The sequence below is a fragment of the Nicotiana attenuata genome, chromosome 6 (assembly GCF_001879085.1).
Source record: "Nicotiana attenuata strain UT chromosome 6, NIATTr2, whole genome shotgun sequence".
NCBI lineage: Eukaryota > Viridiplantae > Streptophyta > Magnoliopsida > Solanales > Solanaceae > Nicotiana > Nicotiana attenuata.
The window spans coordinates 7,605,485-7,617,800 of NC_031994.1; the positions used below are offsets into that span (position 1 = coordinate 7,605,485).

Here is a 12,316-nt window from a genome sequence, read left to right on the forward strand (position 1 = left end):
ATGCCCACGTTTGAGGGTTAGTTTATTTTTAATTGAATTTTCAGGTTTAACAAATTAAAAATTAAAAAAAAAACAGCCCAACAAACATGGGACTCAATAAAACGTGTAGATATATACTGAATTTGAAGTTTCAAAATTTTTAAACTTCTTTTAACAAATAAGAAAAAATAGCCCAACAAATGAGGGACTCAGATGTTGAAACTGAATTAGCATATTTGAAATTTTGTATTTTAAATTATTGTTTAACTTCCAAATTAGTTGGAGGCTTGTCCTAAAATTGGAAACATATTTAATTATTATTTTAACACTTGGCATAATAATATGAATTTGCTTCTCTAATTCTATATAGATAGATTTAAAACTTTTTCAAAAATACAAACCCTAAGGTAAAGTTTTCAGAATTGAGACCTCCCTTTCACTCTTTCTTTTTGGTTGCCTACAATAACCAACACGATGTGCACGATTAGAAAGCATTCCGAGTCAATAACCGCCACGTACCTGAAATCTCCAACGGTCGTACCGTTACATTGCGCCGATGCGCACATTAGCACTATCAAAACGTCATCGTTCCTTACCAAGTCCTCCTATAGTAAAAATAGAAATACGACAAACATAGGAAAACTGAACTACACAATCCCATATTACCAAACGCTCCTTTTAGCGCGTGTTAACCCAACATATTAAACCTTCTTCACAGTTAATTCACACAGTCTTTCACGCGCCAATTCCATGTTGTATGCATAAAATTAAAAAACTAAACATAAAACAAAATAATTTAATATTCTCTTTTTTTCTTTTTTCCAAAAATATTCTCTTCTTCAACGCGGTTAAAGAAATGGAAAAAACATGGTTGAGAAGCAGAAGAAGAAAAGGTTGAATTTATGAAAAATTCAATCGTTGGAAAACTCGTCTTCTTCAACTTCGTTCAACTTAATTTATAATTTATCAAGTTAACCAAAAAAACAAATACATAAAAGAAGAAGAAGACGACGAGAAGTAGAATTGCTCCGACCGGCGACGTAGGTCCGGCGAAATCAAAGGAATATTCTTTCCGGCGACGGCGTATTTCCGGTGATATCAAAGGAATTTGTAAAACAAAATATTCCGTTCGGGAGAAATATATTTGGTCCGCGAGATCAGAGGAATTATGGCGGGGGGATGGAGAGGATCTGGATCGGTGGATGGGACAGCGGCGATGAGGAACCGAATCGCATCTTCTAAGAACATTCGTTTGGGTAAAGTACAGCCACAAGCCCCTGGTCATCGAACCGTCTTTTGTAATGATCGCGATGCCAATGCTCTAACCAAATTCAAGGTCTTTTTCTCTTTTCATTCTTAATTATTATGTATATGTTATTTCCTCTGGTAAAGTCAAATTATTTCTTAATTATCACCAAATGCATTGGTTTAGAATGGTAAATGTTGGTTCAGGGATTGGTTGATGTGTAAGGACTTGAAATATTTTGAGTTTACTGGCCCGGGGTTTAATAAAAATGGTAGCCTGGTACACTAAGCTTCCGCTATGTGTGGCTCCCTCGAAGGACTGGACCATATAGTTCTGTTGCATGACCGCTGACATCCTGGTCACACGCTGATAACGCTTACCGTTGTGCTAAGGCTCCCTAATGGAAAATGATGGATAGATTTTGATACTATTTGGAATGGCTAGTTGGTGCCAAAACTCTTTCTGTTTTCCTCAAGGATCACTTAAATCGTTTATCAAGGAAGATTCCAAATGTTAGCTGTCTAGTGCTGTGCATATACAACCATGTTCCCTACAAGTGTTAAATTGCACCTAAAATTGATGTGGTGAATTCCCTTTTCTTTTTCAGGGAAATTCTGTGTCGACCACAAAGTATGACATCATAACATTCTTGCCAAAGGGGTTATTTGAACAGGTAAATTGTTTTATCTCCCATGTTGTGTCTTCTATCAATGTTTTCACTCATTTAAGTAGTCCGTATCTCTACCAAGCTTTAACTGTAAGTTCAGTTCGAAAGTTGGAAAATTCTTACACATGAGCTTATTATACAGGATGTTTAATACAGAGGTCCATGATCCTGCAATAACTTCCTAGAAGGACCTCGTTCTAAATCATGTATGGCATGTTAAACCTATTAACATACAATGTAGAGGGAGAAGTTTCTTGAGTAACTGGTAAAGATTTTTAAGTAGGTTCGTGCATGCAATACGATACTGCAACAACAACAACAAGCCCAGTAATTTCCCACAAGTGGGGTCTAGGGAGGATAAGATGTATGCAGCCTTACCCTTACCTTGGAAGGGTAGAGAAGTTGTTTCCGATAGACCTTTGACTGGAGAACAAATGAAAAAGGAAAGGTAATTGCAACAAGTAGGAATAACAATAAGATAAAATAAGATCGAATTCAAGAAAGTAGTTAAACTCTAGGTAGTAATAGCAAGCTATGAATAAAAGGATATCATACTAACACTAATGCTAGCAAACTGCGTAAGACAAAGAGAAACGCTCGACTACTTACGAGCCTTCTACCCTAATCTTTGACCTCCACACCATCCTATCTAGGGCCATGTCCTCAATAGCTCCAGCTGCGCCATGTCCCGCCTAATAACCTCTCCCCAAGACTTCTTAGGCCTACCTTTACCCCTTCTGCTACCCACGAGGCTACCTCTACCCGTTCTGCAATTACCTTACCCTTACCTTGGAAGGGTAGAGAAGTTGTTCCCGATAGACCTTTGACTGGAGAACAGATGAAAAAGGAAAGGTAATTGCAACAACTAGGAATAACAATAAGATAAAATAAGATCGAATTCAAGAAAGTAGTTAAACTCTAGGTAGTAATAGCAAGCTATGAATAAAAGGATATCATACTAACACTAATGCTAGCGAACTGCGTAAGACAAAGAGAAACACTCGACTACTTACGAGCCTTCTACCCTAATCTTTGACCTCCACACCATCCTATCTAGAGCCATGTCCTCAGTAGCTCCAGCTGCGCCATGTCCCGCCTAATAACTTCTCCCCAAGACTTCTTAGGCCTACCTCTACCCCTTCTGCTACCCACTGAGGCTAACCCCTCGCACCTTTTAACATGGGCTATTACTTCTCCTCTTAACATGCATGAACCATCTCAACCTCACCTCCCGCATCTTATCCTTTGGTCCTTATCTCGAACAACTTCATTCCTAATCTTATCGAACCTGGTATGCCCACACATCCACCTTAACATCCCCATCTCAATACTTTTATCTTCTGGCTATGAGTGTTCTTGACTGGCCAACACTCTGCTCCATACAACATAGTCGGTCTAACTACAACCTTGTAGAACGTATCTTTAAATCTCAGCAACACATTCTTATCACACAAGACACTAGAAACGAGCCTCCACTTCATCCATCCTGTTCCGATACGATGCGTGACATCTTCATTAATCTCCCCGTTACCTATATTATAGATCCAAGGTACTTGAAACTTCCTCTCTGGGGGATGACTTGTGTATCAAGCCTCACCTCCATATTCTCTTCCTAGGTACCATTGCTGAACTTGCACTCCAAGTATTCCGTCTTGGTCCTACTCAACTTGAAACCCTTAGACTCTAGGGTCTGCCTCCAAACCTCCAGCCTCTCGTTAACACCACCTCGCGTCTCATCAATCAGAACTATGTCATCAGCAAATAACATACACCATGGCACCTCTCCTTAAATTTGTCTCGTCAATGTGTCCATCGCCAAGGAAAATAGAAATGGACCAAGTGCTGATCCCTGGTGCAGCCCCATCAAAATCGGAAAGTGTTCTGAGTCTCCTCCCGCTGTCCTAACCCGAGTCTTAGCTCCATCATACATGTCCTTAATCACCCTAATAGAGGCTACTGGGATCCCTTTAGCCTCCAAGCATCGGCCAAAACACCTCTACGGACTTTGTCATATGCTTTCTCTAGGTCAATGAACACCATATGCAAGTCCTTCATCTCCCTGTACCGCTCCACCAATCTCCTCACAAGGTGAATGGCTTCCATAGTCGAACGCCCCGGCATGAAACCGAACTGGTTCTTAGAAATGGACACACTGTTACTCGCCCTCACTTTAACCACCCTCTCCCAAACTTTCATCGTATGGCTAAACAACTTAATCCCCCTATAATTATTGCAACTTTGGATATCGCCCTTGTTCTTATACAGCGGAATCATCGTACTCCACCTCCATTCTTCGGGCATCTTAATGGTCAAGAAAAAAGCTCATGAAAACTATAAGATATAGTCCCGCCATATCTATATAAGAAAAGAGAAGTAATACGAGATGTTCTGTTTCCCCTATATGAAAAAGTTTCAAGTTATTTTTTTTAAGGGCATCAGACCAATCTAAAGGCACCAAGAGTTGAGTATGTGCCTCAGCAATCTCCTAATTCATGCGTTTCAGGAATTAAGGATACTAGGCACTTTGTTCAATGTGCTTCAAAACAAAATTTATTGACATTTTAAGAAATTTAGAGATATTAGCATATTGCAATTCTTTTTGATAAGTAGGATAAAGTTTTATATAAGCACCCACATCAAGAGTATGATGTCATGTACAACAGCAGATAAAAAAGAAGATCCTACAAGTTCTGCAAAGAACTAATAAGGTCAATCATGGCCTCAACATCGTGAGTATCATGTACATTTGCCAATGTTACTCCAAAAAGTAAGCAAAGAAATACAATGAAATTTAAGACTACTCCTTTTTCTCTTCAAACATTTTGGAGTTTCTCTCTCTCCAGACGACCCACCAAGTGAAGATTTGAACTTTGTAAGAAGCAGAACTTTGCCAAATCTTTTTCCAAAGGCCAAATTGATATTGCATTATGTGAATTGAGCAAAAGGGTGTAGCATGTCTTGACTGAAAAGATACCATCTTTCCTGCATTTCCAACAGATGTTGTCTTTCTTGTCTGCTCTTGTAGATTAGCTAGTTGGAAATTTAGAATGTTTGAATGTCATATCTTACATTTAAATTAGTTATTACATAACCGTAAATAGGGATAAAGTTCCCAATCCAGCTGTATTATTCAATACTTGTCTTTTTATAATCTTTATCTTATCTCTTCACCCTTCTTTTTATACTGACAGTTCAGGCGGGTGGCTAATCTGTATTTCCTTATGATATCAATTTTGTCGTGCACTCCAGTCAGGTATGTCAATTTCTCTCTTCAGTATGTATTATGTGGGTTAACTTATCCTCTCTGTCTCCCCAAACACCAAAAAGATAGAGGGGGGGGGGGGGTGTGCTCGTGAGAATAAGCGGGATTACTTTATCGTGAGAATTGGGCCCGGAAGAAGAAGTTTTTTCTTTATTTCGATCATCTGGTGATTAAAATCTTCTTGCAACTAGGTTAAGATGTGAATCAGTACATTGTATTAGCTGAGCTATGTTTCCTGCGTATTTGTCCCTGAAAAATATTGCTTTAATGCAGTCCTGTAAGTCCAATAACGAATGTGCTTCCTTTGAGCTTGGTGCTTCTCGTCTCTCTTATTAAGGAGGCTTGGGAGGATTGGGTGAGTACTGGTTGTCCATTTCCTTCTCATAGTTTTGATTCATAAAATGCCATTTTTTATGACATTCTTAAGATAGATTAACAGACTATTGGGACCTATATCCCTTTTCCCTTTTGCATCTGACCTATTTGCTTACGTTTGCTTTTCTTGTTTCTTTGATATTATTACAGAAGCGTTTTCAGAATGACTTGTCAATTAACAATTCTTCTATAGACGTGTTGCAAGATCAAAATTGGGTTTCTGTACCTTGGAAGAAGCTGCAGGTTGGAGACATTGTGAGAGTAAGTGTAAACGTACAAAGAAGTCATTGCAGTTTTGTACTCTCTTTTGTTTTTTAACCAACTAGCTATGCAGCTTGCTCGCTCCAGCTCTTTTGTTTGTGATGTTCATTATCGACTTTTGTTTTGTCTGATTTGTGACATAAGAATTATCTTTCCTTAGCATGTTTGAAGGTTATTTTCTGCTAGTTTGTTATGTTAATGGCTATTTCACATGGACTTGTATCTGTTGATTATTATTAAGTACGTAATCTGCATGGGTACATTCACATTTCAAAAGGATTTTTTCTATTTTGAATGATCCATATATACCAGCTTCCTAGTTGACTGACATGTTTGAGCTAGGGTAACCATGGTAAATGGAACCACAGACGGTATCAGTGTAAAAGAAGTGTTGGAACTCATACTTTAATTGCTTGTCACTTTATTGATAAATGCTCTATTGTTTCCAACGTATTTTTTTTTCTGAGACCAACCTATTCTTCTTTGATCTTATACATTATATTCTGACCATAGAATCTGGAATGACATCCAACCATTTAATGTTTAAGTCACAAGAACATTTAGCCAATCAACTTCTCTTTAATTAAATGCTTTAGTATGGGTAGGAGAGAGGGTGTATACCAACAAGGCAACAACCTTCTATTTGCATTTCTGCAAAGTGGCTGTTTCCACTCCTCAAACCCTTGAACTAGTGGTCATCAAAGGAGAAAGTCTATATTACACCAAAGCAGTCGTGGACATGCTTCTTTTTGCATATATATGAGTTATAATCTGCCTTCTAAGTTGCTCAGACTCGGGTGCGGGTATCCGATACGGGTACGGATCCGAATGTCGGATTCGGCAAAATCTAAATTTTAAGATTAGTGCGAATCCAGGTATGGATAAGGGTGCGCGGGGATTCGGCTAAAAAAATTCAAAATTATAAAAAATAGAGCTATAAAGAGAAAAAGAATGCCATTCAAGGCCTTCCACCATAAGTCCGAATTCAGAAGTCCATTTATATCGCTGCTACTGTCTACCAGAAGTCCGAATTCAGAACACGACTTCTTGGTTTTCTGAAACACAAAGCAGCAAATATGAGACAAAAGTATTACAATATTGAAGGTATGCCATTTCCCATGTCTTATATCTGTTTTATTTTTAATTTTGAGAAATCAAAATCTCAATCCGCCGAAATCTGTCGATGGACTCAGGTCAAAGTATCCGAAGTTAGTTGACCGAATCCGGGATGTATCCCGCTCCCACTCCCGTCCCGTGTCGAGACGGGTGCGGCACCAAAAACGAAGAGTCCACACAACTTAGTCTGTCTTTGATGATGTCAGGGCTGGATGTCTGGCCGTGACACCAGTTAGTCACATGGCCTTTTAAATTCTGGCTTTGAGTGAGCTATGTGAATGGCTAACTACTAAAATATCTGAAATTCATGTTACCATACATTTCCCTCTTGGTGGATTCTCGTGCATTGCGGAAGATGGTGAATAATTGGTACTGACATCCTCTTAATTGCTCTTGAGAAAGAAGCTATATTACTTATTTATCTGCCCCTTAACTGCACCATTTCTACTCGCCTTTGTTGGATCAATGCGTATTGAAGACCATCCATCCGCTATTTAGTGAGCTCCAAAACAACATTAATGAAATAGAGGTAGACTTAACTAATCATAAATCAAAGACTCTGTCTTCTCACTATATTGAATTGGTAACACAACACTCAAGAAAGTTGTTTTACACATCTTTAAACAAGACATTAGATAAATACTGGGGTACTTCATTTATTGAAGTACAGGTAAGCTAGCTGAGAACTTTGGATCTAAGGTCTAAAACTTATTTAAGTTAAGTCCTTATTTTATGTGGGGTTGAATCTAAAGAGTTATAGACAGTAGAGCCGTCAATATGGGCTTGGCCCGTTGGGCCAGCCCAACCCAGCCCGTGATTTAGCAGGGCTGGGCTAGAATATTTGGAGCCCGTTTAAAAATGAGGCTTTTAAGCCCAGCCCGAGTAAGCCCATGGCCCGTGAGTCTTGCTTGAGGTTGGGCTGGGCCGGCCCGTGGGCCTAATAAAAATATTTATTTAAAATATATAAAAAATAAAAAGTATACTGCCTTTACAGATGGAAAGTCAGAATTGGATCTTTACTAAGAGGAACCAAAACGTGATCTTGAGAAGTTTCAAGAGATGGATGTTGTCATGTATTGGAAGGACCATTCTAGAAAATATCCCGATCTTTCAATAATGGTGCGTGATGTACTTAGTTTTCTTATTACCATTGTAGCATCGGAATCGACATTTAGCATTCGTGGCGTGTTCTTACAAAGTACAGAAGTTGCATTTATTATGAAAATGTCCAAACACTTGTTACTACTCGAAATTTGCTGCACAGGTTTTCCCAGACCCAAACTGGTAATATTTTTTTATGTGAATTTAAATATTATTAATTTTTAAAATTTAATTAATAAATATTGCATATGAATTGTAGATGAAAGTGAAGATGTTAAGACAACCTTGTCACAAGCGGATTCAAATAATAGTTTGTTTTAAGTTTTGACCTTTAGTGAATGAAATATAGTCTAGTCATTTACTTTTTTTAGTATTTATTGTGATATATTGGAACAATATAAAAAGTTATTAAGTTTAACGAATTTTTTCCAACAAGATATTTTTTAACTTTTAAATAATTATCTTTTTTTAGGTTAGAACTTAAAGAAAAAATATAAAATTATATTTTTAAAAATGATGGGCCAGCCCGTGGGGGCCCGCAGCCCACATAGGGCTGGGGTGGGCTGACCATTATAAGGCCCGTCAAAATGGTGGGCTAGCCCGGCCCGGCCCGGCCCATATTGACAGCTCTAATAGACAGCTACCAATCTGCTTGTCAAGCTCAGTCTGTGGGCTCCCACCTTGGGGATGACTATCGGCCGTTATTCAAATTTGGTAGACCTACTAGGATGATTATGGAGAATTTTCAAATGGAAAATACACTCTGTTCCTTCTCCCACAAGAAAAAAGTTAAGGAGTTCAAATTTGTTGCTTCTCAAAATATTGCAGTACTTCAAAAGAAATTTGTTTGTGAGCGTTTGACAGAAACTAGGAAATGCTCTTTATTTCAGTGAAGAATTTAAGGTGGTATAAGTTGGCTATTCTTGTGCAGGTTAAGCAGGATCAGTTCTTTCCAGCAGATCTTCTTTTTCTTGCCAGCACAAACCCTGATGGGGTCTGCTACACTGAGGTTGAACTTGGTCTGCATCAAAATGATCTTTTTTCTTTGAATTTCCTTTTGAGAAAAAACTAGCTTGGTCTAGTTTATTTCGAAAGGAATATTCTTATATACCATAAATGAATGCACTGGTCTCTTATCTCTACTGTCCTTCTCTCTTGATTTCTTCATTACTGCAGACCGCAAATTTGGATGGTGAAACTAATTTAAAGATCAGAAAAGCACTAGAGAAAACCTGGGATTATGTGACTCCCGATAAAGTCTCTGAATTTAAAGGTTGGTCCTCAGTGCTGCTGCAGTTCAGTCTAATGTCTCTGCATGATTATGCAAATGTGTGGATTTTCTGATGTCCAAATGTCATCATCTTAAATTTGAGCCAACATTTTATTGTGATTTAGCGTCTGAAATAGGCATGCGAATTTTTCTCCATTTAGCTTTCTCCTCTTTGCTGCTTCCAAAGCATCAGATTAGGTAAATTCAATGACAAGTTAACCATCAGAATTGGCGAAACACGTTTTTGATGTTCTCTTGATTACGGTGCACTTTAACACCAATAGTCATGGTTTAACTTTATATACTTAGCATGTAAGTTCAGGAGGTCATACGTTGTTGATACTTATTTTCTGACCTTGGCATTAGAAGCACAGGTGGAGTAATTGTTAATGTTGTGTCCGCATAATGAAAACACAGATTCATGTATAAATATAAGGTACTGCGAACGAACAGCTTAAAACATTTTAGATTGTTACCATTGAGTATCTATGATCTCCTGCGGATGCTTATTAACAGAAATGCTATTGCTATATCATTTATATCACATAATGATGATCTTGTTACGTCTTTAGTGAAATCTTGATTATTTGATTCTAATGCAACTCTGAATATTCCTTTGTAGGATGATGTGTTTGATGTTTCCTTGTATGTTTCGTCTTTCCAGGAGAAGTACAGTGTGAGCAACCTAATAACTCATTATACACTTTCGCTGGCAATCTGATAATTCAAAAACAAACCTTGCCACTCGGTCCAAATCAACTTCTATTAAGGGTACTTAGTCTTTTCCCGTGTGTGTTTTCTTCATCTTTTGTTTGTTTGTTTGTCTCTCTCTCTCTCTCTCTCTCTCTCTCTCTCTCTCTCTCTCTCTCTCTCTGTGTGTGTGTCTGTGGTTCACACCTATGTTGCGCGGACTCTCCAAAATGTAGCTGCACCCGTGTCGGATCCTTAAAAAATGCACTACTTTTGGAGGATCCGACACGTATCCGGCCACATTTTCGGAGAGTCCGAGCAACATAGGTTCACACGATATTATGTAGATGGAAAGTTATGGTTTATCGACTCTTATTGGTAGTTCATGTTAAGATAACTTGAGTCCTTCTCTTTTCCATTTTGTGCATTAAACTTGGAGTTTCTCTGCAGTTTGCTATCCTTCTTCTCTGATGCGGAGAAAGTATACTTGTTGAATATGACTTGCATTTTCCTTCTTGATATTACCTCTATTTTGTACAGGGCTGCAGTCTGAGAAACACACAGTACATTGTTGGGGCTGTCATTTTTTCAGGGCATGAAACAAAGGTACCAATTTTTTATTTAAGTTATAAGCTACCACACACACATACATAGGCTATCTATCTTTGTCTCTCCCCATTTTTTTTCTTGGGAGCACAAGTTAATTTTGCTGGGCATTTTTCAAAAATAATTTAAAGAAGTAGGTTACTCATGCCATTAACTAGTTCAGTAACAACTATTTCTTTTATTCTACAACAACAACAACGACATACCCAGTAATATCCCACACCGTGGGGTCTGGGGAGGGTAATGTGTACGCAGACCTTACCCCTACCTTGTGAGGATTCTTTTATTCTATTCATGGATATTTTTGTCTAAAGATTTAGGAACATCCTGATGTTAATGAATATTCAATTGGTTTATCTTTATGCTTTGCTTTGTCAACTTTGTTTTCTTTTGCTTCTTCCCTTAGGTTTGTATTTTAAGTAGATCGTCAACTGTGTTTTCACTGCAGGTTATGATGAATGCAATGAAGATTCCTTCCAAGAGAAGCTCCTTGGAGAAGAAACTTGATAAACTTATTCTGACTCTTTTTAGTGTTCTCTTCAGCATGTGTCTATTGGGAGCTATAGGCAGGTTCGATTATTTTCTACAACCTACCTGCCATTTTAGAACACTGCTTTATATTCCCATCAGTGTTGAAAATGTTTCTTGGATCTTTGCAGTGGTATCTTCATAAATAAGAAATATTATTATTTACGGTTTGAAAGCAGTGCAGATGCACAATCCAATCCTGACAATAGATTTGTGGTAACTAAAGATTCTCTCGACTTGCTGACCTTCTCATTATTTCTGCTGTTCTTTCTTTGTATTTGTTTCCAATTACTCTTTTGGTTTTTGCACAGGTAGCTGCTTTGACCATGTTCACCTTAATCACTCTCTATTCACCGATTATTCCCATCTCTCTCTATGTTTCTGTTGAGGTAGATCCTAACAGTTTTTGTTTGTTTTTGTTGTTGCGTTATGCATAATTTTGATTTGAAGTATCTTTTTTCTCTTATTCTTATCTTTTCTCTGGTTTTCATTTACAGATGATTAAGTTTATTCAGTCCACAAAATTCATCAACAATGATTTACACATGTACCATGCTGAGAGTAACACCCCTGCACAAGCTAGGACATCTAATTTGAACGAGGAACTTGGGCAGGTAATTTTGAGTCAGGGACTAGTATGGTGAAATTGTTTTGCTCGCGGTGCAATGTGTTCATATTTTCCCTTAGCTATAATTTGAACTGTCTGTGTGAATCATTGATCATTGATCTCTATGGGTAGGTGGAATACATATTTTCTGACAAAACTGGAACTCTAACGAGGAACTTGATGGAGTTTTTCAAGTGTTCAATTGGAGGAGAGATATATGGCAGTGGTATTACTGAAATTGAGATGGGAACTGCACAAAGAAGTGGAATGAGAGTTGAGGTAAACAACCTTTAAATAGGTATAAAATATAAAAGATTCATGGCTCTGCATTTTGTTGATTTGAAGAATTGTTATAGGTTCAAAAATCATCCAACGAGGCACGAGAAAAAGGTTTCAATTTTGATGATGCTCGGCTGATGCGAGGTGCCTGGAGGAATGAATCTAATCCTGATGCATGCAAGGTATATTATTGGATTATTATAGTGGGAATAAAACCACAAAAATCAGTTGGTTTGCGCCCAAATCATCTGTTTGAACAATGAAAAATCATTAACTTGCTGCTAAACAAAAGACCATAAAGTAACCGCTGTTGTGGTGATTCCCCCCCC

General features: G+C 38.0%; 1 protein-coding gene across 2 annotated transcripts in view; it reads left to right on the forward strand.

Annotated features, from left to right (window-relative positions):
- Positions 811 to 12,316, forward strand: part of LOC109226570 (phospholipid-transporting ATPase 3-like) — an 18,632-nt gene continuing 7,126 nt past the window's right edge. Inside the window, exons 1-15 of one of the 2 annotated variants that reach the window (XM_019391365.1) lie at positions 811 to 1,315; positions 1,833 to 1,898; positions 5,084 to 5,145; positions 5,428 to 5,509; positions 5,680 to 5,790; positions 8,939 to 9,016; positions 9,184 to 9,280; positions 9,942 to 10,048; positions 10,508 to 10,573; positions 11,022 to 11,143; positions 11,233 to 11,317; positions 11,413 to 11,490; positions 11,599 to 11,715; positions 11,841 to 11,987; positions 12,065 to 12,169. In XM_019391365.1, the coding sequence (XP_019246910.1) occupies positions 1,148 to 1,315; positions 1,833 to 1,898; positions 5,084 to 5,145; positions 5,428 to 5,509; positions 5,680 to 5,790; positions 8,939 to 9,016; positions 9,184 to 9,280; positions 9,942 to 10,048; positions 10,508 to 10,573; positions 11,022 to 11,143; positions 11,233 to 11,317; positions 11,413 to 11,490; positions 11,599 to 11,715; positions 11,841 to 11,987; positions 12,065 to 12,169 (1,491 nt within the window). In that variant the 5' untranslated portion in view covers positions 811 to 1,147. Of the gene's footprint in view, positions 1,316 to 1,832; positions 1,899 to 5,083; positions 5,146 to 5,427; positions 5,510 to 5,679; positions 5,791 to 8,938; positions 9,027 to 9,183; positions 9,281 to 9,941; positions 10,049 to 10,507; positions 10,574 to 11,021; positions 11,144 to 11,232; positions 11,318 to 11,412; positions 11,491 to 11,598; positions 11,716 to 11,840; positions 11,988 to 12,064; positions 12,170 to 12,316 lie in introns of those variants that run through there. The other variant, XM_019391366.1, reaches the window with a different exon arrangement.